Source organism: Cervus canadensis, chromosome 11 (genome assembly GCF_019320065.1).
Source record: "Cervus canadensis isolate Bull #8, Minnesota chromosome 11, ASM1932006v1, whole genome shotgun sequence".
NCBI lineage: Eukaryota > Metazoa > Chordata > Mammalia > Artiodactyla > Cervidae > Cervus > Cervus canadensis.
In genome coordinates, this window is record NC_057396.1 from 58,349,184 (window position 1) to 58,377,081 (window position 27,898).

The 27,898-nt window shown below is 40.4% G+C and overlaps 1 protein-coding gene across 1 annotated transcript; it reads left to right on the forward strand.

Annotated features, from left to right (window-relative positions):
• The first annotated feature begins 6,618 nt into the window (after positions 1-6,618).
• DEPDC7 (DEP domain containing 7) lies at positions 6,619-27,880 on the forward strand. The gene is made up of 9 exons (XM_043482579.1): positions 6,619-6,772; positions 19,795-20,185; positions 21,931-22,058; positions 22,866-23,055; positions 25,678-25,889; positions 26,633-26,775; positions 26,954-27,079; positions 27,179-27,257; positions 27,558-27,880. Exons 1-9 carry the CDS (start codon positions 6,700-6,702, stop codon positions 27,749-27,751), a joined length of 1,536 nt encoding a protein of 511 aa, XP_043338514.1. The 5' UTR covers positions 6,619-6,699; the 3' UTR covers positions 27,752-27,880.
• Positions 27,881-27,898: the final 18 nt, after the last annotated feature.

Below are 27,898 nucleotides of genomic sequence, written 5' to 3' on the forward strand. Positions count from 1 at the left end.
GAATCAGTGATGCCATTCAACCATCTCATCCTCTGTTGTCCCCTTCTCCTCTTGCAATAAATAAATATGTCTTAAGGTCATCTCTCACATATATCACTTACACTGAGCACATGTACTGCAAAGTTTTATGATGAGTCTTGCAAAGTATTGTTTTTTATTAAGATATAATTCACATACGGAAAAATGTATCCTTAAAGCATACAGTTCAATAATTTTTAGTATATTCATGGGAATTCCCTGGCAGTCCAATGGCTGACACCTTGCCCTTTCACTGCTGAGGGCCAGGGTTCAATCCCTGGTTGGAGAACTAAGATGCCACAAGCCACGTGTCTTGGCCATAAGTAAATAACCAGAATGAGAAGTGAGTTTTTGTAATTAGTTAACTTACTTTTGACTGCCTTGGGTCTTCGTTGCTCCGTGGGCTTTCTCCAGCTGCAGCGAGCGGGGGCTGCTCTCTCATTGCGGTGCTTGGGCTGCTTGCTGGGGTGGCTTCTTGTTGCACAGTACGGGCTCTAGGACACTCTGGCTCAGTAGTTATGGTGCCTGGGCTTAGTTGCCCACAACATGTGGGGTCTTCCTGGGCGAGAGATCAAACCTGTGTCCCCTGAAGTGGCAGGCAGATTGTTAACGACAGGACCACCAGGGAAGTCCTGCAAGTGACAATCTTCATTTACTGAAATGTCAGCAACGTTCTTTGTCCACACATCCCTGAAGCAGTGATGATAATTTGATATCTGCAGTATCTTGATATCCCAGGAAAAAAGCAGCCAAGTGGTAACAAATTGAGGGTACTGCTTAAGGCTCTCAGGTACAACTGTAGTCAGCACAAGGTTTCTAAGCCTTAAATGTAAGCCTCACTGATGTTCTATTCTAGCAGTTTCTAAATCTAGCAACATTATGAAATCATTTAGGAAGCTTATTGCCAAATGCAAAAGAGATGGAAAATTTTTGTACACATCTTACAAGCGATTATTAAATTATATATTCTTTGGCTTTCCAGGCACCAATTTATAACAGGCTGCTGCCAAATTACAACTGAAAAGGTCAAAGGAACTTAAAAACACGGAAAAAAATCTGCATCAATAAGTAGATAGGATCCAAATTCTCCGAACTTAAAAAACAAAAAAATCCTCAGTATTGAACAAGACTAGACTGAAGACAAACACGCCAGAGATGACATTCAACTTCTCTTCCAAAAAAAACCAGGATGTTGGTATGGTAAGTAAATAGAGGAGATCTTGGCAGAATCCAAGTATCAACCTCTAATTCAGTGGAATAAAGAAGTGGCAGAAAGGGAGTTCTTGCTGGCCCGGCAGTTAGGACTCGGCACCCCCACTGCTGTGGCCCACTGTTCAACCTCTGCTCGAGGAACTGGGATCCCACAAGCCACGAGACTCCACCAAAGTGGGGGGAAAAGTGGCAGAAAGAAGAATGTCACAAGACTTCAGGGGAGAAGTCCAACTTAAGGCCACATTTACCAGGCCTTTAAAAAGCCACAGGAGTTGGAAGGCCTCAGGGCAAGCACACGCACACCAAACATGAGCCAGAAGGTGAGGCGGTATTTCCCCACTTAGGAGGGAGGTGCAGTAGGAAAGACACAGAACATGACCACGGTGCCTGTATGGAATGGTAGTTGGGCCAAGTAAGAAGTTAGAAAGCTGACCCTGGGAGGGTGATTTCACCAGACACAAGAAGGAAACACTCAGGATGTCGGATTATGAGCACAGTCATGCAAACTGACACCAAAGATCTCTCCTGCTTAACGACTGGAGAGGATGTACTCAACAATAGGACAGTGTACAATATGGAGATCCAAGGAGGCTCTCCTTCCTTTGTTTTTAAGCAAATATTAGACTTGAGTAGATCTCTTTTCTTTCAGGAATGAAAAAATACTGAAAAAGTCAAAATGGAACCTATGGGACAATTCTGCAATGTAAATGAGAGAACTGAATAGCAAAGAGCAATCTATTTTTCAATCTTAATCCCCCAAATATTCAGAGTGCTTATTGTGTGATAAACACTGTTCTAGGCACTTGAGGATATTATGTCAATGAATCTTGTTCACATGGATCTTATACTGGGGGAGAAGGAGGAGACAGACACCAAACAGAGATTTATAAAAGTTAGTATATATATAAAACAAACAAACACAAAAGAAAACAAACAAACAAACAAAAAAGTTAGTATATATATTGGAGGGGCTTCCAAGGTGGCTCAGTGGTAAAGAATCCACCAGTCAATGCAGGAAACGCAGGCGATGAGGGTTCGATTCCTGGGTCAGCAAGATCCCCTGAAGAAGGAAATGGCAACCCACTCCAGAATTCTTGCTTGGAAAATTCCATGGACAGAAGAGCCTGGCAGGCTACAGTCCATGGGGTCACAAAGAGTAAGACAACTGAGTGACTAAGCACAGCACAGTAATCCAGGTAAGAAGTGAGGATGATTCAGGCCAGAGTAGCAGGAAGGGAGGCGGTGGGACACGGTCATATTCTGGGTATATTTTGAAAATAGAGCCAACAGATTACCCAAAAAATTGGGTAATAGTGAGAGCTATGGTTTTTCCAGTAGTCATTTATGGATGTGAGAGTTGGACTATAAAGAAAGCTGGGCGCCGAAGAATTGGTACTTTCTAACTGTGGTGCTGGAGAAGACTCTTGAGAGTCCCTTGGACTGCAAGGAAATCAAACCAGTCCATCCTAAAGGAGATCAGTCCTGGGTGTTCATTGGAAGGACTGAAGCTAAAGCTGAAGCTCCAATACTCTGGCCTTGTGATGAGAAGAACTGACTCATTGGAAAAGCCCCTGGTGCTGGGAAAGATTGAGGGCAAGAGGAGAAAGTAGCGCCAGAGGATGAGATGGTTGGATGGCATCATGGACTCAACGGACATTTGAGCAAACTCAGTGGACATTTGAGCAAACTCTTCGAGACACTGAAGGATAGGCAACCCCATGCAGTCCATGGGGTTGCAAAGAGTTGGACACGATTTAGCGACTTAACAACAACAACAATATTGGTCAAAGATGACTTCAAGATTTTTGGCCTGAGCTACTAGAGAGCTGAGGTTGTTACTAACCTAGCGGGAGAAAGTCTGACAGAAGAGATTTTGAGGGGAAAGATCAGGAGTTTGGTTTTGAACTTCTTAAGTTTGGGATGCTTCTTGGACATCCAAGTGGAGATGTAAAGTGGGCAGCCAGATAAATGAGGCTGCAGTTTTAATGAAATGTTTACAGTAGAGATAAAATCTGGGAAGCCTTCAAATAGTTTTTAAAAACAAGTGACTGGGACTTCCCTGGTAGTCCAGGGGCTAAAACTGTGCTCCCAATGTAGGGAGCCTAGGTTTGATCCCAGGTTGGAGAACTACATCCCATATGTTGCAACTAAGAGTTCGAATGCCACACCTAAAGATCAGGAGCTCTGAAACGAAGACTTGGCACGCCAAATATATAAATAAATATTTAAAAAAATAATAGTACCTCTGAGGTAGGTACTATTAAAAAATAATAAAACCTGAGACTGGCTGATGGAGTGAATGGTAGAGAAGAGGACAAAGGTCTGACAGACCTTAGGAAACCTGAATATTATTGGTAGTCAGGGAAAAGAGGAGGTATCAGAGGAGAGGAGACCGAGGAATAACAAGCAGCGAGACAGGGGAAATATTCAGTGTCGTGGACTGGAAACCAAGCAGTCAGCTTTGTGAATTGTGTATCAGATCCTTTCTAGAAAACAGAAGGAACAAATCTTTCTGTTTTCTATGCCCTCCTCCTCATTTCCCCAACCACTTGGTCACCGAAAATGGGAATGAATATGAGAGGGATACAAGTCCTAAAACACAAAGAGTCCACTACAGCAAATTTGGGGAGGGTAAGCCTTGGTTAAGAATGGGCCTGAAGTCTGATTTAGCTAAAATTTGAGGTGAAAATTTAAAAATTACACTTTCCATGTTTTAATAGTGACGTGTTAGTTGCTCAGTTGTGTTCAACTCTTTGAGACCCCATGGAGCCCGCCAGGCTCCTCTGTCCATGGAATTCTCCAGGCAAGAATACTGGAGTGGGTTGCCATGTCCTCCTCCAGGGGGTCTTCCTGACCCAGGGATCAAACCTGGATCTCCCTCATTGCAGTCAGATTCTTTATGGTTTGAGCTACCAGGGAAGCCCAAATAATTGTGGAAAATGGCACTAAATTGCTATCTCAATAACAAAGTTTTTTTCAAAAACTCCAAAAGATTTTTATTCATCATTTTTTTTAACATTTCTAGTTTTCACTGCTAGAGAAAACAGTAGTGCTGGTTATTTGTTTTGAGGTGATTTAGTGTGGTGTGGTGTGTGTGTTTATACAGGATTGCACCAGAACAGTTCTGTTTCCTATCTCTTAACTGGTTTAGACAAGTTAGACCAAGTGAAGTTTTCCCACATGCCAAACATAATATTGTCTTGACACATTAGTATGAAAAATAATCAATAAAAATGAAATAACAAAATCAGTAACAATCATTTTAAAGGGATGGATGAAATTTCATGTCAGAAACTGTGATACTTCTAGATATGATATGAGAGACATTTTTAATGTTTTTCTTTGAGGTTCCTAAACATTAAATTTAAAAGCATGAAGCTGGTATTTTTAAAACCAGTGTATCTTAATGAGGATAATCATTACTATATAAGACATCTTCTATCTGCCTAATACGACAGATACTGAAAGAAATCTAAGCGGTTAAGATATGCTCCTTGCCCTGGACAGTTTCCCAACTTTGTTAGGCAATCGAGATGTGTGTGCTGAAATAATTAGGCAGTATCACTATAACAGGGCCATAAACAGTAATGTATTTGATAAATGCCATGCACCTCTGGAAAAGGAATGTAGTGTGCTCAATTGCTCAGTCCTGTCTGACTCTTTTCAACCCTATGGACTGTAGCCTGCCAGGGGGGATTCTCCAGGCAAGATTACTAGAGTGGTTGCCAAGCCCTCCTCCAGGGGATCTTCCCAACCCAGGGATTGAACCCAAGTCTCCTGCATTGCAGGCAGATTCTTTACCCTCTGAGCCACCAGAGAAGCCCACAAGAAAACACGTGGGTAGTCTATCCCTTCTCCGGGGAACTTGATTCTTTACCAGCTGAGCTATCCAGGAAGCCTGAGAAGAGAAGGAATATATCAGTGTAACCTGGAAATATCTGTCCAGCAAAAAAGGTGGAATTTGAATTAGGCCTCCAAAATGCATAAAATGTGGACAAGTGAAAAAGAGCATTTCGCAAGATAATTCTTTGAAATGTTATATAAATCACCAAAGTAGTCACTGAGGTCACCTGCCTTTTTCAAAAGATCCAGTATTAGTGTTTGTCAAGATTTGTTTTCACAAATAGGATGAGCGTTTTATCTCCCAAATAGTGAGGAGGGACTTGTGCATTCAGTTACACAGTACGGGGTAGATTACAGCTAACCGGTCTGCTGGGTACCTGAAATCCCTCCTAAATGGTATCTTATCTCTGTGAGCAGGAGTCAACAGAGAAAGGACAAGGAAATTTCTTGAACAGAGGTGAGACTGGGTTTTACTGCCACCAGGGGGAGAGAGCACATAAAAAAGGGCAATCCTGGCACCAGTTTCTAAATTTTAGAAGCCCATGTCTAACCTACTCAACTGGGGTCCCCAGGGTCGCAGTTTCTCGGCAAGTGTTTTTTGAAATAACCACATATATGTATTCTTCTAAGCATTTTGAAGGAACTACGTGTCGGAGCTTTCTCCAATAAGCTAACTCCCACATAAAACCTATTCTGATTTAATAATCTGTTCACACGGGCACCCTCCTTCTGAAAAGACATTTATTATGTGTGCCAAAGGTTTAAAATGATTGCTAAATCCCCAAGCTTCGGGAGTAAAACGGGGGCGCAAGAATCTGGCAACTAAATTATTGGTCTCAGACCACTCACCTGAGATACCCCAGCACTGGGTCCCTGGATTTCCTGTTCTCAACTTCCCCTCAACAGCCCCCCTTCCCTTCTTTCCTAGCTCTGTCCCTAACCCACTTGACCCAGGGTTATTTTGGAGGCGGCACCGATTTCCTTGGCAGCCAGCCCCAAGGCCAGCCAGCTGCCCTCCTGACTGTGAACTCTAGACATTGCTCTCCCGGGCCAGAAAAAGATTGGTTCTTTACAGGAAGGGATGCGTGAAAAATTCGAGGCATTTATCACCATGACAGAATTTTAAGCACTTATGTTCCAGACCCAACAACTAAAATACATGAATTAGCTCGTGTAATCGTCATAAAAATATTCCGTGAAGCGGGTACTGACATTGCCCCCGCGCCACAGGTGAGGGCAGTTAAGCAACAGAGCTAACCCACGGGGGGTGCGCCTTTCCCCGAAGCTGGCCTGAGCCTGGGCGCGTCCGCCTGCTTGCGCGTGGGCTGTGCAGACGGCGGCGGCAGGCTGGTTGCATGGGGCCGGCGCGGACTCGCAGGGCTCAGCACACCGAAACGCTTCCCACCTGGCTGCCTCCAGGGCGGGGCCCCACCTTGCCCTCGCTCGCGGGGCCGCAGGTTACCGTGGGCCGCGGCCGGCACGTGATCGGCGGCGAGCGGAGCGCGACGGGGGCGGGGCCTGGCGGGAGCCCCGCCCCATCCCGGGCCAGTTAACTGGCTGCTCCAACGCGGGCGCCCACTTCGCGGTGCGGTTGTCTGAGGCGGTCGTGTCCCGGCGGCTGCGGCCATGGCGACAGTGCGGGAGAAGGCGGCGGCGCTGAACCTGTCGGCTTTCCAGAGTCCGGCACAGAGGCCTCCCGGTAGGTGCCAAGGACCCGGTCCGGAAACGGTGGGGGCTAAGAGGCGGGCGGGGGGACGCAGGCTGCGGTTCTCGCCCGGGCGGCGACCCCCCGGGATACAGCCAGGTCTGCAGCGGCCTCCGCGAGCCCCCGCACTGCTGTGGCTCTTTGGACCCGCGTCCGCGCGGGTGGGCTGACGCGCCGGAGCCTGCTGTCCTCGCAGCCAGCTTTCTCCTAAGTTCCTCAGACTTGAACTTCGCCGCGCGCGAGTCTGTGCGCCAGCTGCCTGCTGGGCATTCTCAGTAGGTCTCCAAACGGGCTCCGCATCGTTACTGGTGACTGTCTGAGCCACACACCGTGTCTCCACGGTGTAGCCAGGGGCCGAATGCCTCTCTTGCCCGCTTTGTTCCCCAGACTTCCTGGGAGGGCTGTGAGAAGTTTCTGTTAGTATAAGTTTAAGTTCTACCGACAGGAACTTGGCATAAGAGGCATTTATTAGTTACGCTTTCCGGAGGAGCAGTATTAAAATGAACAGAAGTTTTTGATTTTCAGTGGTTGCTTGAGATTAGGGGAGACAGTGAATTTTGCCAGCTTAATCATGTCTTAGGGGGCAGGTTACTTAGGATGTTAGTAAGCTACATGTTGGTTTCTTTAAGTGTCCAAACAATTGAACGGAATCGGATGATCAGTTAAAATTCCCGATATGTTAAAATTCCGATTCTAGCATACCCTACATCTCAGTAGATAGAGTTAAGGCGTCCGGATAACACTTGGCTTTCTTGTTTTCCTTTTAGAAAAGTTACACTCCGCCCCCGCCCCTTTCTGTAGCTACTATGTGGGATGCGTATAGGATAAGCATAAGTTCCCTTATTATTAAGTCTTTCATTTGTGAAAAAGCAAACCATTGAACTTGTGCGTCCTCCCTCAAGGTGACAGTGGTCAGTGGATCGACGTGGGTAAAATTGGATACATCTTAGTGGCCCTGATTTTGTGTTTTACTTAAAATTAGAAATGCTCCTTTTAATTTTCAAAATGCTAATGATAAATTGTGATAGACAACCACTTCTCATTTGTACTTTTCTAAGAACTATCTTAATATTGATCTTACTCTCCAATTGAAAGGATTCAAATACCCATATGATGGGTACATTCAGAATTTCTCACGTTTACAGTGTGAAGAGAATGGGAATACTTCATTGTTTAAGAGTATAGCATCAAACAATATTGGCAACAGTCTTGAGAAATCTTTAGGCTTACTTTCTGAGTGAAATTCCCAAATTTTACATGATTAAAAGCCTTGTCTTCTCTAACAGCCAAAATAACAATTCTGAGCTTTGGTCATTAGTGAACAGGTTCTTATGATAAGGGAATATGTATTCAAAATTAAATAGATGACTCTCAGAGGAAAGAGTTGAAATGTTGGTTATCGAATTTGAACCGAAGGAAAGAACCACTGTCTCCTGCACACCAGGTGCAGTGGGCCGAGAAGGGCCCGCTGCCTTTTCTCATCTGTTTTGCTTGCTGCAGTTGGAACCCTACCTGTTATCCTATGTTAATCCCCCTCCCACTCTTCAGGAGCCTTGTCAGTCCTTGTGAGTGCCGTAATGGGAGCCTGTGGTTCTTGGTTCCTTGCCATTCTCTTTCTGTATGCTCTGGCAAGCAGCTTTGTATGTTTCTCTACCTATTAATAATTCTTCCATAGTTTAAAGGGGCTGTAACAACCAGGGACCTGATTTATGTAGAAGAAATAAAGTCTGTATGCTAACTTTTAGTAAGTCTTTTGAAGACATTTGTTTTTTAATATAGACAAGAAAGTGGTATGTTATCCTGTTATCCCTTTCTAACTGTAACCTAATTCTTTGAATTCACCTGGTATCACTTTTCCAGGGAGCTCAAGTACTTCCCATATGCTGTTTCATTAATCTGTATGAATTAAAGCAAGGGCCAGTGCCTACTTTTGTTGCTAGTTCTCTAAACATATTTTAAAATTGTTCTTTATTTATTTTACATAGCTTACCTGCAGCCTTCTTTTCAGAGGCAGTGTCAGTCTTCAATGTGACATCTCTAATGCTGTGTAAGAGGAAGACAAACTTTGGGCTAACCAAAAGCAATATACAGTAAAAGTGTTGATATTGGTATTGGTGCATAGGAAGTTTTCCCCACTCAGTCGCAGCTGCCTAGTTTAACACCTAAAGCCCAGCTCGCTACATTTATCTATTTTCATGAGATTTTGGTTAATGTCCAACAAACGTCATTCTTTTCCTTTGTCTTAGTTCTGTGAGTTATGTTTTAAAAGCTCTTTTGAAAAATAAAAGTAATTCTTAAATACAATTCTCCCAATCCTAAGTGATTTTGGATTTTATGTACTTATCTTCTGATGCAGAGTTAAATCTTCTGGTATGAGTCACATTTGTCTTCTCATCTGCTGGTGATCTTTGATTGACTGCTGTTCAGAGTTTGACATCATCACCCAGGTGGTAGGAATGGGTAAAGGGTAAATGAAGGTGGAGACTGTGTCCCCTTAGTTCAGAGAAAGGAAGAGGAAGAAAGAGATCCTCCTTATTTTTCACTTTTTAAATGAATTTACAAATTTTTAGAATAGATCTAGATTTACAAAAAGTCATGAAGTTGGTGCATGGAGTTCCCATATACCCTTCACTCAGATTCCCTTATTATTGACATCTTACATTAGGGCTTCCCTGGTAGCGCAATGGTAAAGAATCCGCCTGCCAGACAGGTAGATGAAAGTTCAGTCCCTGGGTCAGCAAGATCGCCTGGAGGAGGAAATGGCAACCTACTCCAGCTATTCTTGCCTGGAGAATCCCATGGACAGAGGAGGCTGACGGGCTACAGTCCATGGGGTCGCAAAGAGTGGGACATGACTGAACACGAGCACGCTGACTACTAACACACTGTTTTGTTAGTACAGTACATTTGTCACAGTTAGTGAACTGGTATTGATATCCATACTTTTACTCAGCTTTTCTTAGTTTTTGCTGAATATCCTTTTTCTGTTCCAGGGTCCCATCCAGGATATTATGATACTTTACTGTAAATCCACATCTCCTTTGGCTTTTCTAGACTGAGACAGTCTCTTCTTTCATTTCTATGCATCTGTTAATTGCTGGATATGTGCCAGCCACTTTACATATGTCTCAGATGACCCTCACAATAACTGAGAGAAGTGGAATTAGCTATGTTTTGCGCCAGAAAAGTTAGGCGGCTTGCCCACGATTGCATTATTAGTAATGATGGAGCCAAGAATAGAACCCAGTTCTCTGGGTCTCTAAAACCCAAGCTGTTGTCTTTCTCTATTCACAGAACCCAGCATTAGGCCTGCTGCATTAATGCAACTTTCCATGTCTAAACAGTATTCACTTAACCCAGGGTTTCTGAGCTTCAGCGTTGTTGACATTTTCTTTGTTGTTGTGGAGGCTGGCCTGTCACTGTATGATGTTAAGCTGTGTCCCTGGCCCCTCTACCCACTAAACATCAGTAGCACCTCCCCCTCCTCGGCATATAGAGCCAAAAATGGCTCCAGACACTGCCAAATGTCTGGGGCAGGAGGTAAAATCACCCACTAGGAACCGCTGTGTTAACCCTTCTTTAAAATATTTTAATAGTTGGCAATAATCTGCAACTAACAAGTATTGAATAATTTGAACCTTTGTGAACTATAAGGAAATTTGAAAGAAATGGGCTTCCCTAGTGGCTCAGGAGATGCGGGTTCCATCCCTGGGTCAGGAAGATTCCCTGGAGAAGCAAATGGCAACCCACTCCAGTAATCCTGCCTGAGAGATCCAATGGACAGAGGAAGGGTCTTGAAAGAGCTAGACATGACTCAGTGACTAAACGACAACAACAAGGCACTAGCTCACTGTTTCTTCAAGTTTTTGTGCAAAATATGCCGAACATAAGCTGTCTGAATTCTTTTGTGTGTGTGTTGGGGGAGAGGGGGCAGTTTAATGCTCAAAAATGAAAATAAAATTGTTACATACTAATTTTGAAGTAACATGTTTTAGTAACATTGTGTGTATATTTACCTTACATTGGGGTCAAGTATTCGGATCCAGTTTTATAATATCTGTTGATCTTCTAAGGAGTTAATCTATTTGAAATGATTACAGAATTGTTTTCACCCTTATATTGGTTCTCATAGCAGGGCCGTAGTTAAAACTGACTATACAGATCATGGCTGATACTCATTACTTGCTTGTGACGTACGAGTAAATGTAATTTCTTGACCTGTCTGCCTTATAACTTGATTTTTAGGGAATTATTACTATAATAGCTTGATTATTTAGCATGCATTTTTAAAAAGTAAAGATGATTATTAGTGTTATTACAAATACATGTCAGTTCAATATTAGAAGTTTAACTTTTTGTGGCTGGTAAACTTTTTTGGGTAGATTTCAAATACATGAAAAGGATCGATCTTTGCCTTTGAAAAATAGCTCTTGTTTTCAAGCAGATAATGATGAACCTGCTTGAAAACTGAATGTTAACTAGCCTAGACTTATGTAATGCTGAAGAGCATGTGTAGTATGTTCTAGACCTAGTTTCAAACAATTTCTGAGCCTCTTGATAGCTTCTCAAAGCTTTTTATCTGACAGATCAAATTTGTTCCTGTGCTTCGCTTCTTATATTTTGTTTGATTTAAGTGTCCATATCTAAATGGAGAGTGATCTGTTTTAGTCTCTAAAATCCTCTAAATCAGCTTAGACCTGAAACCTACCATAAAAATAGTGTTTCACTCTTGTATCAGTAAATGAAGGAACCACATTATAAAAGTTACGTCTCTTATTCAGAGTTGTCGCAGCTGTTCTCTATAGACTTTGATCATTAGGTTATGATGTCTTTACAACATGCTTAACCAAATGGTAAACGAAGAAGCATCATTGTAGATAGTGGTGAATTTTAAAAAATTGTCCAGCTCATATGCAAGTGAAGTCTAAGGATAAGCTGAAACTTAAATTCTGCTGGCTAGACTTAAAAGCATTCATTTTATACTTCTGGTCCCTTGACTCCTGTTTAGAAGTCTCAGTAATTCTTCTTACTGGGCCATGGTCAGTGATCCCAGTGTTCATTTCAGCTCTTGGATGATGATCAATTCGAAGTTTCAAACCAGTATGTGGGGGATTTGTGTTCAACTAGTGAAGTCAGCATTAGAAAAACAGGTTATCCTAGTGTGGGTTTTGGCACATTAACTCCTCAAGTCCAGGGTATATTATGTTTTAAAGTATCTGTATGAACATGAGCTAGTTTGGGTCTGTGGGTGGTGATGCTTGAGGGGAAATATCCCAGGATGCAATGGTTGCAAATTAATGGTCAGTGAGAACAGAAAGGACCCGAAAGGGCTGAGTTGTGTTATGCCTGGAGGACTCTAGAAGCGCTGTGTGGCTCACAGGTGCCTACTGCCCTGCTCTGACCTGCTCTTTAATCTTTTATACTGTGTTATCCAACCTGCAAGACTTCCTGATTTCCCATATTTAAACAGCAAGTTAATATGGGGAAATATATTCTGTATATCCTAATTCCCCTGTGAAGATTAGCCATTTTCACGCCATTGAGGCTCTCACCCCCATCAGTTGTCTTATTGATCTCAAATTAATAAGTGAGTCAGCTTTATCCCTTAGGATTTGTATGCTTCCTTATAGCTTAACTGTTGTTATATATGTTTCATCTTTAATATTATTACTAGCCCAGAAGTCTTTTTTGTTGGTACTTAATAGGCCGTCTGAGCTCTGCAAGTTTAAACCTTGCTTATTTTCCTTTCCTGTGTACTGTGGATAGTATATCATAGAATTTATGATACCTATCTTTATTTTAGGATTAATGACTACTAAGTGTTTCTAAATAGCTTGGTTAAGGATTTACAAATCTTAAAGTTGTTTTTTGTTTATTTTATCTCATAGGCTCACTTAAAAGTCTTTCAGTTAATCCAAGTCTTCAGTGAAAGTTTAATGCTAAAACTATCTGGTGACTTACTTTTAATATATTTATATTTACATATTAGGAAATGCTAATATATATTTAGTAGCATAAAACTGAAGATAAGTTTAAATCACTGAGCCTCAATTTCTTAAAAATAAGATTATTAATAACTATTTCAGAGAAGTTTATTAGGATTAAATGAGAGAAGGCAGAGCTTGTTATATTGTAAGTCCTCAGATGTTAGCTAGTGTTAATATATTGAAGATTTGAAAAAAGACTAACAAGCAAATATTAAGTTCATTTAAATCTCAGCTATAGTCTCTGGTATTTTAGGAAGTTAAGAATTAGTGAAAAGGTGAAAGTGAAGTCACTCAGTTGTGTCCGACTCTTTGTGACCCCATGGACTGTAGCCTTCCAGGCTCCTCTGTCCATGGGTTTTTCCAGGCAAGAACACTGGAGTGGGTTGCCATTTCCTTCTCCAGGAGATCTTTCCAACCCAGGGATTGAATCCAGGTCTCCCACATTGTAGGCAGACGCTTTACCCTCATAGCCACCAGGGAAGTTAAGAATATTAAGTGCTAATCCTCCTTTTATGTAGTCATAGTGACTGAAAACAGTACAGCCACTACTAGTTCTGGATACCAGGGAAATGACCTGGACGCATTTTGAGATTCCATCCAGTGTGTGATTCTGGCTCTACTCAGTAGATACTAATGGTAGTGCATGCGTGCATGTTAAGTCACTTGAGTCATCTCCAACTCTTTGCAACCCTATGGGCTGTAGCCCGTCAGGCTCCTCTGTCCATGGGGATTCTCTAAGCAAGAATACTGGAGTGGGTTGCAATGCTCTCCTCCAGGGGATCTTCCCCACCCAGGAATTGAACTCACATCTCTTACGTCTCCTGCATTGGCAGGTGGGTTCTTTACCACTAGCACCACCTGGGAAGCCCAACTAACTGCAGTACCAGTAGTAAATTTAGTTTCAACTTGATTTACTTAGTCGAATCTCCCTAATTCACCTCTTAAAACTACTCACATATTTGGGAAAGTGGCATCAGTTACTTCCTTCTTTGTTTAGTAATGCATTATGAAGTATCTGGAATTTTAAAATATTTTGATAATTAAAAACAATCTTGCTGATAATTTAAACTAATATCATAATAATGGGTAGACAGTAAAATTGAGAGTGAAAAAGTGAAAGGTGCTCAGTTGTGTCCCACTCTTTGCAACCCCATGGACTGTATAGTCCATGGAGTTCTCCAAGTCAGAATACTGGAGTGGATAGCATTTCCCTCTCCAGGGAATCTTCCCAACCCAGGGATCGAACCAGGGTCTCCCGCGTTGCAGGCAGATTCTTTACCAGCTGAACCACCAGGGAAGCCCATAGTAAAATTATGCATATACTTTTGGTATTAAAAATAATACAAACAAATAGTTAAGGGTTTTTTGTGTTTGTTATCTCTTAGTAATTTTTATGGTCAGTCAGTCAGTTCAGTCACTCAGTCATGTCTGACTCTTTGTAACCCCATGGACTGCAGCACGCCAGACCTCCCTGTCCATCACCAACTCCTGGAGTTTACTCAGACTCATGTTCATTGAATCAGTTGCCATCCAACCATCTCATCCTCTGTTGTCCCCTTCTCCTCCCGCCTTCAATCTTTCCTAGCATCAGCGTTTTTTCAAATGAGTCAGCTCTTTGCATCAGGTGGCCAAAGTATTGGAGCTTCAGCTTCAACATCAGTCCTTCCAATGAATATTCAGGACTGATTTCCTTTAGGATGGACTGGTTGGATCTCCTTGCAGTCCAAGGGACTCTCAATAGTCTTCTCCAACACCACAGTTCAAAAGCATCAATTCTTCGGCGCTCAGCTTTCCTTATAGTCCACCTCTCACATCCATACATGATTACTGGAAAAACGATAGCCTTGACTAGACGGACCTTTGTTGGCAAAGTAACATCTTTGCTTTTTAATATGTTGTCTAGGTTGGTCATAACTTTTCTTCCAAGGAGTAAGTGTCTTTTAATTTCATGGCACAGTCACCATCTTCAGTAATTTTGGAGCCCCCAAAAATGAAGTCTGCCACTGTTTCTCCCATCTATTTGCCATGAAGTGAGGGGACCAGACGCCATGATCTTTGTTTCCTGAACGTTGAGCTTTAAGCCAACTTTTTCACTCTTCTTTTACTTTCATCAAGAGGCTCTTTGATGAAACAGAATGAAACATGAACAGTATGAAAAGGCAAAAAGATAGGACACTGAAAGATGAATTACCCAGGTTGGTAGGTGCCCAATATGCTACTGGAGATCAGTGGAGAAGTAACTCCAGAAAGAATGAAGAGACAGAGCCAAAGCAAAAACAACACCCAGTTGTGGATGTGACTGGTGATGGCAGCAAGGTCTGATGCTGTAAGGAGCTATATTGCATAGGAACCTGGAATGTTAGATCCATGAATCAAGGCAAATTGGAAGTGGTCAAACAGGAAACGGCAAGAATGAACATTGACATTTTAGGAATTAGCGAATTAAAATGGACTGAAATGGGTGAATTTAACTCAGATGACAATTAATATCTACTACTGTGGGCAAGAATCCCTTAGAAGTAATGGAGTAGCCATCATAGTCAACAAAAGAGTCTGAAATGCAGTACTTGGATGCAATCTCAAAAATGATAGAATGATCTCTGTTCATTTCCAAGGCAAACCATTCAATATCATGGTAATCCAAGTCTGTGCCCCGACCAGTAATGCTGAAGAAGCTGAAGTTGAATAGTTCTATGAAGATCTACAAGACCTTCTAGAACTAACACCCAAAAAAGATGTCCTTTTCATTACAGGGGACTGGAATGCAAAAGTAGGAAGTCAAGAAACACCTGGGGTAACAGGCAACTTTGGCTGTTGCAGTACAGAATGAAGCAGGGCAAAGGTTAATAGAGTTTTGCCAAGAGAACCCACTGGTCATAGCAAACACCCTCTTCCAACAACACAAGAGAAGACTCTACACATGGACATCACCAGATGGTCAACACTAAAATTAGATTGATTATATTCTTTGCAGGCAAAGATGGAAAAGGTCTATACAGTCAGCAAAAACAAGACCAGAACTGACTGTGGCTCAGATCATGAACTCCTTATTGCCAAATTCAGACTTAAATTGAATAAAGTAGGGAAAACCACTAGACCATTCAGGTATGACCTAAATCAAATCCCTTAATATTATACAGTAGAAGCGAGAAATAGATTTTAGAGACTCAGTCTGATAGAGTGCTTGATAAACTATGGACAGAGGTTTGTGATATTGTACAGGAGACAGGGATCACAACCATCCCCAAGAAAAAGAAACGCAAAAAGGCAAAATGGTTGTCTGAGGAGGCCTTACAAATAGCTGTGAAAAGAAGAGAAGCAAAAAAAAAAAAAAGAAAAGGAGAAAAGGAAAAATATATCCATTTGAATGCAGATTTCCAAAGAATAGCAAGGAGAAATAAGAAAGCCTTCCTCAGTGATCAATACAAAGAAATAGAAGAAAACAGTAGAATTGGAAAGACTAGAGATCTCTTCAAGAAAATTAGAGATACCAGGGGAACATTTCATGCAAAGATGGGCTCGATAAAGGACAGAAATGGTATGGACCTAACAGAAGCAGAAGATATTAAGAAGAGGTAGTAAGAATGTACAGAAGAACTGTACAAAAAAGATCTTCACGACCCAGATAATCATGATGATGTGATCACTCACCTAGAGCCAGATATCCTGGAATGTGAAGTCAAGTGGGCTTTAGGAAGCATCACTATGAACAAAGCTAGTGGAGGTGATGGAATTCCAGTTGAGCTATTTCAAATCCTGAAAGATGATGCTGTGAAAGTGCTGCACTCAATATGCCAGCAAATTTGGAAAACTCAGCAGTGGCCATAGGACTGGAAAAGGTCAGTTTTCATTCCCATCCCAAAGAAAGGCAATGCCAAAGAATGCTCAAACTACTGCACAATTGCATTCATCTCACACGCTAGTAAAGTAATGCTCAAAATTCTCCAAGCCAGGCTTCAGCAATATGTGAACCGTGAACTTCCAGATTTTCAAGCTGGTTTTATTTATTTATTTTTTTCAAGCTGGTTTTTAAAAAAGGCAGAGGAACCAGAGATCAAATTGCCAGCATCCACTGGATCATCGAAAAAGCAAGAGAGTTCCAGAAAAACAGCTATTTCTGCATTATTGACTATGCCAAAGCCTTTGATTGTGTGGATCACAATAAACTGTGGAAAATTCTGAAAGAAATGGGAATACCAGACCACCTGACCTGCCTCTTGAGAAATCTGTATGCAGGTCAGGAAGCAGCAGTTAGAACTGGACATGGAACAACAGACTGGTTCCAAATAGGAAAAGGAGTACATCAAGTCTGTATTTTTATGGTAGATACAAAATTATACTATAAATGAATACACTATGGTTCACTGCAGTCCCTATATTTATTTCAACACAAAAGATGAATTTCCAATGACCCACTTAAAATTTATGACTTGTGCATTGAGTTGAGGTTTTTTCCCCAGCCATACCACAAAGCTTATGGGATTTTAGTTTCCTAGTCAGGGATCGAAACCAGGCCCCCCACAGTGGAAGCATGGAGTCCCAACCCCTCGACTGCCAAGGGAATTCCCAGGTGGAGTTTTAATGTGCCTCAGAAACTTATCTTTGCTTTCAATCTTACACATTCTATTTGAAAAAGGAAGGAAGGTTGTTTCAAGTAAGAGTTTCTTTAATTATAATTACCTTTATTCTTTACTGTTGTACTGTTGCATATTGTTTTTCTTGTTTAGACTGCCTTAAGGGAAAAAGTTGGCTTAAAGCTCAACATTCAGAAAACTAAGATCATGGCATCTGGTCCCATCACTTCATGGGAAATAGATGGGGAAACAGTGGAAACAGTGTCAGACTTCATTTTTTTGGGCTCCAAAATCACTGCAGATGGTGATTGCAGCCATGAAATTAAAAGATGCTTACTCCTTGGAAGGAAAGTTATGACCAACCTAGACAGCATATTAAAAAGCAGAGACATTACTTTGCCAACAAAGGTCCGTCTAGTCAAGGCTATGGTTTTTCCTGTGGTCATATATGGATGTGAGAGTTGGACCGTGAAGAAAGCTGAGCACTGAAGAATTGATGCTTTTGAACTGTGGTGTTGGAGAAGACTCATGAGAGTCCCTTGGACTGCAAGGAGATCCAACCAGTCCATCCTGAAGGAGATCAGTCCTGGGTGTTCATTGGAAGGACTGATGCTGAAGCTCCAATACTTTGGCTACCTCATGCAAAGAGTTGACTCACTGGAAAAGACCCTGATGGTAGGAGGGATTGGGGGCAGGAGGAGACGGGGACGACAGAGGATGAGATGGCTGGATGGCATCACCGACTTGATGGGCATGAGTTTGAGTAAGCTCCGGGAGCTGGTGATGGACATGGAGGCCTGGCGTGCTGTGATTCATGGGGTCGCAAAGAGTCAGACATGACTGAGCGACTGAAATGAACTGAACTGAACTGAACTAAGGGAATAAGGCTTCCCTGGTAGCTCAGACAGTTAAGAGTCTACCTGTAATGCAGGAGACCTGAGTTTGATCCCTGGGTTGGGAGGATTCCCTGGAGGAGGGCATGGCAACCCAGTCCAGTATTCTTGCCTGGAGAATCCCATGGACAGAGAGCCTTGTGGGCTATGGTCCATGGGGTTGCAAAGAGTCAGACATGACTGAAGCGACTTAGCATGCTCGCACAAGGGAAATAATCAGCTTTCAATTTCTTTGCCAAATATCTTGAAAATAAAGGAAGTTGTATACTTAACAAAAACGAGGGCTTAAAAACTAGAACACTGAATATTCAGAGGGTCATTCAAATAACACATGAAAAGGTATACTGTGTTTTCATAAAAAGAAAGAGCAAGCCAGCTTGCCAGCAAGCTGGTTATTAGCTAGATTTAATTCCATTAGCTTGCTAAAACTTAAGGTCCATTTTCTTTTCATTATTTCTCTTTTTCTTCTTTGTAGCAGTGTCAAATATCAATTTATTAAAGTAAGGGAAAATATAAATCTTTAAAAGCATGTTTTCTTTCTTTTCTATTTGGTTAAAACCTAACTTTATTTCTGTGCTTCTCCTATCCTGCAGTAGTCTCTAAGCTCCTGTTGAGCAGGAACCAAACTGTTAATTTACAAAGCACTTAATTCATGAGCATGCATAATAAGAAGCTTTTAATAATCAGTTTATTCCAACAAGCATTATGTGTGAATGTATATCTATAACTACACATGTGTCTGTCTAGCTATCTATCTGACTAATAAATGCTTTGAAATCATATAGACCCTGAACCAAATCCTAGCACCACCATTACAATATAATGTTCAGAAGTTGTACTTATCCTCTGTGAATCTATTTTCCATTTCTCAAATACGACGATGTCTGCTTCATAGAGTTGCTAAGATTAGATCATTTGTGTAAGGCATTTAATAGAGTTCCTTAATTGGTAACTTCCCCAAGGTCCTATTGGATTTGCACTGCTCACCCCTGTTTTCACTGTTCTCCGATCTCACCTCTGTTGTTCTTTTCCTCGGTCACCTGAGTAGGTTGTGGTGGCCTCTGTCCTGTTCTCATAGCAGAGCACCACCCTCTTCCTCAAGGCCTTTGCTCTTTCTGTTTTCTCGGCTTTTCGCTCAGATAACTGCACAGCTTGCCCCCTGATTTTACTCAGGCTTCTGCTAAGGGATCACCTTGTCAGAGAGGTCTTTCCTGACCTCCCATCTAAAATAGCATTCTCTGTCTTACCTGGCTTTACTTACCTTCTTGGCACTGATCTAACATACACGTGTTGTCTATATCTTCCCACAAAATGTGTTTAAGTCCTTAAGAACAGGGACTTTATTTTGCCCGTTCTTGTATCCTAACACATAGAACAGTGTTTAGCGTATAGTAGGCACTAAATTTTTAATTAATTGCTACTAATAATTTCATATTTTAATAACAGGCTGCCCTCATAATTGTTCCTTATTAATAACTTTGGAGATTGCTACTTTTTACTTAAGGCTTGCTTAGACCTTGTTACAAATGAGCGAGGTGAGTCTCTGATTTTTCCTATTTCAGGTTTCAGTGTAGCCCAGAAGCCATTTGGAGCTACATATGTTTGGAGCAGCATTATAAACACTCTTCAAACACAGGTGGAGGTGAAAAAACGAAGGCATCATTTAAAAAGACACAATGACTGCTTTGTTGGTTCAGAAGCTGTGGATGTCATTTTTTCTCACCTAATGCAGAATAAATATTTTGGCGATGTAGATATTCCTCGGGCCAAAGTGGTAAGAGTTTGTCAGGCACTTATGGACTACAAAGTATTTGAAGCAGTTCCAACCAAAGTCTTCGGAAAAGACAAAAAACCCACATTTGAAGATAGTAGTTGCAGCCTTTATAGATTCACGACGATACCCAACCAAGACAGTCAATTAGGGAAAGAAAACAAACTATGTTCACCTTCCAGGTGAGTATATATTAGATTTTCATTTAATATTGGCAGGAAGAGGCACCTTGTTAGCACAATCAGTCTCAGGATATTGGCAGGGGGGATGTTTACAGGATTTTGTCTACTTTTTAGTGAGATGCTGACTATCTTTTAGTAAATTAGGCTAAAATCTGGGTCTGCGGGTAAATTTTATAAAGTAGAGTGAACTTTTATTTGATATCTCCTAGAATTCTTATTTGTTCATATATTTAGCAGAAATCATCAACAAATTTTGATTTTCCTGCTTCAAGTTACAATGGTAGTATAAAGAATATTAGAGAGTTTATACGCAAAGTGGAATGAGAACAGGAGAGGTGAAGACAAAACAGGTGGGTTGTCACTAGAATCCAGAAAATAGCAGATGTGAAATATGAAAGGAGCCAGAATGCAGAAAATTTCATAGGACATTTTAGGGAGTTTGCATGTGATCACACAGATGTCAGGGAGGCCATAGAAAGACTCAAAGTATGATGAGATTGACCTTCAGAAAGGTCATCCTGGCAGCTATATGGACAGCCTAATGGGGAGAGCTAGGTAGGAATCTATTGCAATACTGTGATCTACAGATGAGGAGGAAGTAGGCAGCAGTGGTGGAGAAGGAGGAACCATTTAAAGGAAGACAATTGTAGAACCCAGTGATGGAAATGGATATAGGTCATAAGTGCATAGTTAACATAGTTATTTGTCATAAAATAAAACTTTTGCCTTTTATTCCCCTCAGCTAGATGGTGAGGAGGTGACCGTGTAATTGAAGCTCTTAAAGTTCAGATCTGACCCAAAGTCAGGCATACAGTGTATTGACTTTGAAATGTTTTTTAATTCTATGTGTAAAACATGATAAAACTTACTTCTCTGTATTCGAAGGAAGTAGGAGGACAGGTAGGGTATGGTACTTTCCAAATGTAGATCCCCATGCTTTATCTGAAACCTTTGGAACAGATGCTTATAGAAATTTGGAACTTTGGAGATTTTAGAAAGCTAATAATATACATATATCATTTACTAGATGACACTCCTAGACACAGAAGACATGGGTTCAATGTCTGGGTCAGGAAGATCCCCTGGAGTAGGAAGTGGCAACCCACTCCAGTATTCTTGCCTGGAGAATTCCATGGACAAAAGAGCCTGGCAGACTACAGTCCATGGGCTCGCTCAGACAGCTGAGCATGCGTGCAGATAACACTCCTAGGGGGATCTGGGACAGCATCTGGTAATCAAACACATTAATATTTCTGCAGTGGAAACATTCATATTAACTGGGATAGATATAAAGGCTATGATAATCTCAGAACAGGTTTTGTCACTGTATGAATTCTGAATAGACAACTTTGAATTTTTCAAAGCTTTTTGGGTTTCAGAATTATGAATAGGGGATTGTAGATCCGTATTTGATGAGCACTGTCTACCAGAGAAGGCCCTGGAAATAGGGATCACTAATAAAAACAATGAGCATAATTAAGTTTGACTATGTCTGATTGTGTTTTAAAATTGGAGACACAATTTTAGTCATTGAATCACTTTAAGTGCTCAAAGGAGAATTTATTTAGAGTGTATATCCAGGCTTGAGAAAGAAGGTGGCATGTCTTATATTTTATTCTCCTCTTAGAATTTGCATTTGTTATGCTTTTGCTCTGAAATACATAAACTGTCTAGAAACTCTTAGCTCTCAAATGCAAAAATATTTCTGTGGGCTTACTAATAAAAATTTATGAAATTCATTTTAGGTATGCAGATGCATTATTTAAGTCCTCTGATATGAGATCCGCAAGTTTAGAGGATCTGTGGGAAAACCTGAGTTTAAAGCCTGCCAACTCTCCTCATGTAAATATCTCTGCAACCTTGTCTCCACACGGTAAGCTAAAGATGATACAGGAAGGAATAGAAGACTAACTTCAAATAAAGTTATTTAAATTTTTTCAGTCTTAACCTTTATTAGAATTTAGATATTCAGAGCACAAAGAAAGAGCACACTGTGTATTAAAGCTGTTTATATTAAGTTTTAACAGAGGTCTATTATCTTTAACAAATAGATCAGTGTTGCAATTCTGAACACTGACTTTTGTCCTATCAGCTGGCAGAGGTTCAAATCTGAAATGTTTTGCATGTAGATTTTTTAAAAATTTTATTTAAAATCTGCTCTCAGCTCTAGCTTTCCCTAAGATTTTATTAGAGTCACTAAAAATTTTTAAATTACATTAAAACATTAACAGGATTCTTATGTTCTTCTTTGTCTATGGCTGTGGAATGTGGTTTTAATGACAGATTTCCACCTTCCCTCCCCCATCCCAGTTGTGGAAACCCTGAGTGGAATAATCTGCAGCCAATAGTTTCAGACGAGTTTTCAGACTGAATGAATCATTCTTTCTTCCACGGTCCTTATTAACATGTTATATGACTTGATCTCTTATCAAGCCATATTGCTTTTTACAGTACAAGAATGAAAAGAATTCCTGTTGTCCAAAGTCTATTCTCCTACACTTTAAAACAAATCTTGAATTGTTGTTCCTTTGTTATAAGAAACCACTTCATAAAACTGACTCTCTCTTTTGTTTTCTTTTTCCACAAATTTATTAACTTAGACCTGCATAGGCAGATACTGTGGTGAGCCTGTAGTAACTATTAATTGTTAACTTTTCCCCTTGTCATTTTCCCTGTGTAGTTATTAATGAAGTATGGCAAGAAGAAACAATAGGGCGACTGCTCCAGCTTATAGACCTTCCTCTCCTTGACTCCCTCCTCAAACGGCAAGAGATGATACCTAAAGTTACTCAACCTAAGAGGCAGCCTGACTTGGTCAACAACAGGAACTATCTGGATCGAGGGATTCTCAAGGCTTACAGTGATTCTCAGTATGTGGAAATACCTGTAATAATTTGAGTGTATTTGTAGGAAGATAATTAGTTTTAAGATAATCTTTTGAATTCTTCTGTCCATACAATCAGATATGCTTTGTCAGTTGATATTATCATTGTTGGGAAAAATGAAGAACAAAATTACTTTGGTCAAAATTGATGAGATTTAAATGTCATTATTTTTCATATTCATTTTTTTCAACATATATCTTACTTGCATATCAAGTGAAGAAAATGATTATGCTCCACCTTCTTTGTTAAAATATAGGTCTGTCTAGTCTCTTAGAGCTGTCTGGTCTTACATTTCTAGTACTTCACCAGTTCTACATTCTAATGAACTATTAATATAATTGAATGTCAAAAGGTAGCTTAAAACCTTATGTGAAAAAAATAATCCCAACATAAGAATTTAAATTCCATTAATACAATTTAAATTAATAGGTGAAGGTATTTTATAATTACCTTAAATTTTGAGTGCAGAATCAGAAATTGACCTTAAAGATCATCTGTCTGCATCTTAAGATGAAGCTGATGACCACAGGTCACAGGAGGTGACCTGACCTGGGTGGTGGCAGACTTAGTTGTCCTGAGTCCACAGCAGTGGAGGATATGATTTTTTTTAAACTATTTGTTGTTGTTGTTCAGTTGATAAGTTGTGTCTGACTCTTTGCGACCCTGTAGACTGCAGCATGCCAGGCTCCCCTGTCTTTCACTGTCTCCTGGCGTTTGCTCAGATTCATGTCCATTGAGTCGGTGATGCTATTTAACCATCTCATCCTCTGCTGCCCTCTTCTCCTTTTGCCTTCCATCTCTCCCAGCTTCAGGGTTTTTTCCAGTGAGTCAGCTCTTCACATCAGGTGGCCAAAATATTGGCGCTTCAGCATCAGTCCTTGCAATGAATATTCAGGACTGATTTCCTTTAGGATGGACTGGTTGGATCTCCTTGCAGTCCAGGGGACCCTCAAGAGTCTTCTCCAGCACCACAGTTCAAAAGTATCAGTTTGGTGCTCAGCCTTCTCAAGTTCTCACATACATACATGACTGCTGGAAAAACCATAGCTTTGACTATACGGACCTTTTATTGGCCAAGTGCTGTCTCTGCTTTTTAATACACTGTCTAGATTTGTCATAGCTTTTCTTCCAAGAACCAAGCATCTTTTAATTTCATGGCTGTAGTCACTGTCTGCAGTGATTTTGAAGCCCAAGAAAATAAAATCTGTCACTGTTTTCAATTTTTTCCCCATCTATTTGCCACGAAGTGATGGGACTGGATGCCATGATCTTAGTTTTTTAAATGTTGAGTTTCAAGCCAGGTTTTTCACTCTCCTCTTTCACCCTCATTAAGAGGCTCTTTAGTTCCTCTTCCCTTTCTTCCATTAGAGTGCTAGCATCTGCCTATCTGAGGTTGCTGATATTTCTCCCAGCAGTCTTGATTCCAGCTTGTGATTCATCTAGGCCAGCATTTTGCATGATGTACTCTGCATGTAAGTTAAATAAGTAGGGTGACAATACACCACCTTGTCATACTCCTTTCCCAATTTTGAATTAGTCAGTTGTTCCATGTTCAGTTCTGTTGCTTCTTGACGCACATGCAGTTTTCCCAGGAGACAGGTAAGGTGGTCTGGTACTCCCATCTCTTTTAGAATTTCCCACAGTTTGTTGTGATCCACACAGTCAAAGGCTTTAGCATAGTCAATGAAGCAGATGTTTTTCTGCAATTCCCTAGCTTTCTCCAGGATCCACTGAATGTTGGCAATTTGATCTTTGGTTCCTCTGCCTTTTCTAAACCCAGATTGGAAGTTCTTGGTTCATGTACTGCTGCAGCCTGTATTAACAAGTTGAATATTAAAAGTTAGTTATTCTGTTTCTTAAAATGTAGCAATTTTCTTAAGTTACCCGACTGGGATTTTATTAGAAATGGCTAATTAACATTTAATTATTTTGAAACCCTAACTTGCCTTCCTCTCCTCTCTTCTAGCCAGAGTTAGAGATGTTAGGTCATACCCAGAGCTTTGAAGTAAGCCACACTATATCAGAAAAATGCTGGTTTAGGAATCAGATCTGGGATCTAGTCCTGCCTGGGACTCTGAGCTAGTAACTTAGAGTTTCTGGACCTCCATAGTAAATTTAAGGAGTAGAATTTGAATTCTGATGTCCTTCTCAGGCTTGTATTATAGTGGATAGCTTCTGTTTTTGCTTTAAAAAAGAGTGAAGGCATACTAAAATCAACTTTTTATCTGTGATACATGGCCAGCTATAGAATTATACATATCTATTATACAAGCTGTAAAGAATTATACATATCCTTGGCTTCCCAGGTGGCTCAGTGGTAAAGAATCCTCCTGCCAGGCAGGAGACATGGGTTTCATTCCCGGGTCGGGAAGATCCCCTGGAGCAGGAAATGGCAACCCATTCCAGTATTCTTGCCTGGAAAATCCCATGAAACCCTGGTGGGCTACAGTCCATGGGGTCACAAACAGTCAAACATGGCTTACAGCAAATAGCAGCAGGAGAGGTGTATAGAGATTCATCTTAGTAGGAAACTTGAAACAGCTAGTAAATCAGGTATGGGTTTATTGGTTATCCTTTGCTTTTTAAAATAATTCTTTTCTCTCATAGGGAAGATGAGTGGCTCTCTTCAGCAATTGACTGCTTGGAATACCTTCCTGACCACATGGTGGTAGACATAAGCAGAAACTTTCCTGAGCAACCAGATAGAATAGACTTAGTGAAAGAACTTCTGTTTGATGCCATTAGCAAATATTACAGTAGTAGGGAACCTCTGTTAAATCACTTATCTGATGTTCATAATGGAATTGCAGAACTCCTAGGTAAGTAAGATGTTACTGAATACTAGAATTTCTCTTTGGAGGGAACAGAATAAAGTCTCTTGTCCCAAAATTAACCAAAATGGTCTACTTCAAGCTGGGAGTGGATCTAGACTAATTCATGGAAAGTATTTTTCCAAAACTTGCAGGGTTCATTTGGAAAGCAGCTTTACTGAGCTCTGAAGTCATGCAGGGACTTCTGGTTGCTACAGGTGAATGCTGCTCTCATTCACTGGAAACTTAATAAGCATAGAGTAGCAGGTCTCTTTTTCAGCAAGTGTTACCAGCACTCACCATTCTCCATTCATCCTCTTCACAATGGCAGACACTCTGCTTTGTCCCTATACCAGTGAGGCAGACTGTTCCACGTGGTTTGTTGAAAACAAATTGCAGATTTCAAAGAATCCTATTTTTTTCAGAGTTGGCTATATCAGTACTGTATACATAGTATACCCTTGAAATGTTGTGAATTATTGGAAAATGTGGGCTGAGAATTTATTTACAAAGCCACATTAGATTTAACATCCTAAGATTTGTGAATGACAAGGACTTAGGACTTGCCAATTTGAGTATAGGCTTTCTTGATGGTATTGGTCATTCATTGTAATTCCTAGTCTCTTTGTTTTGCTGTTGAACATAATTTTGGATAAGTTTACTGATTAGCTTAAGTTTTAGCTTGACTTTTGTTCCCTTTGATATAGTTGTGTCTGGTCAAAATTAAAGCATTTTTTTCCTTTTGGCAAAAGTGAATGGGAAGACTGAAATAGCATTAGAAGCTACTCAGCTCTTTCTAAAGCTTTTGGATTCCCAAAATAGAGAAGAATTTAGAAGACTGTTGTATTTCATGGCTGTTGCAGCACATCCTTCTGAATTTAAATTACAGCAAGAAGTAAGTCTTTTGTCTAAATGTTAATTGTATTCAGTATCTGTAATACTTACAGGACATATTATTCCATTATCAGCATCAAGCATGCGGAAATGGATAGTAGCCATTAATATTTAACATTGATTTTTATATTACATTTATTCTTATAAATAAATTCTATTGGGTATATGTTCTTTTACAGAGTGACAACCGAATGGTTGTGAAAAGAATATTCTCAAAAGCTATTGTTCACAATAAAAATTTATCCAAAGGCAAAACTGATCTTCTGGTACTCTTTTTAATGGATCATCAAAAAGATGTTTTTAAGGTAAAACTCTGAAAGTAAAGTTGAGCTTATGTAATAGATCACTAAATTAAAATGTGTAATGTTCCATGTGCCGCTGCCTTCTTTTTTTTTTTTTTAAAGATTCCTGGAACTCTACATAAAATTGTCAGTGTTAAGCTCATGGACATTCAGAAGGGAAGAGATCCAAACAGAGACACAGGTAATCTGAGAAATACTCCTTCCATGTCTCACGAGGATAAGTAGTTGCATTTTAGTTTCAGCTAGATCCTAACCCATCTTCTCAGAGCTATTCAGACTTAGCAGAGAGCCTTTTTATGTCAGAAAAGCAACCTGACAGGGTTAGAAAGTCAGCAGTGCTTAGCACCTTTACATGCATTTTATAAAGTGGGGGGAAAAAAAAAAAATATATATATATATATATAAGTGTAAAAGTGGTTTTTTTCTTGTTAAATCTGAGGACTAGATTCATTAACTGAACTTTTTACTTTTAAACTTTAAGGATACATTTATTGCCAGAGAATTGATCAAAGTGATTATTCTGACCGTACAAGGAAGACAACCAAGGATGAGCTATTGAATTTACTAAAAAATATTGATGAGGATTCAAAGCTTTCCACCAAAGAGAAGAAAAAATTGTTAGGTCAATTCTATAAGTGTCACCCAGATGTCTTTATTGAGTACTTTGGGGACTGAGTTTCCAGTGTCTGTATATAACTTGTGTATTTTAAGAATAAATTATGTATCCTAAAGATTCAATCATATTGTAATATTAGATGTTCCTCTAAGTATGAAACTGTTTGTAATAAAACATTTTTTGTATAACCTTTCGTGAAACTGAGT

Bases quoted from the DNA above. Each gene is read 5' to 3' on its own strand.
- DEPDC7 (XM_043482579.1), top strand. From the start codon at position 6,700: ATGGCGACAGTGCGGGAGAAGGCGGCGGCGCTGAACCTGTCGGCTTTC. The intron at 25,890-26,632 runs GTAAGTAAGATG...TTTTGGCAAAAG, and splicing joins TGGAATTGCAGAACTCCTAG to TGAATGGGAAGACTGAAATA. The intron at 27,080-27,178 runs GTAAAACTCTGA...TTTTTTTTAAAG, and splicing joins ATCAAAAAGATGTTTTTAAG to ATTCCTGGAACTCTACATAA.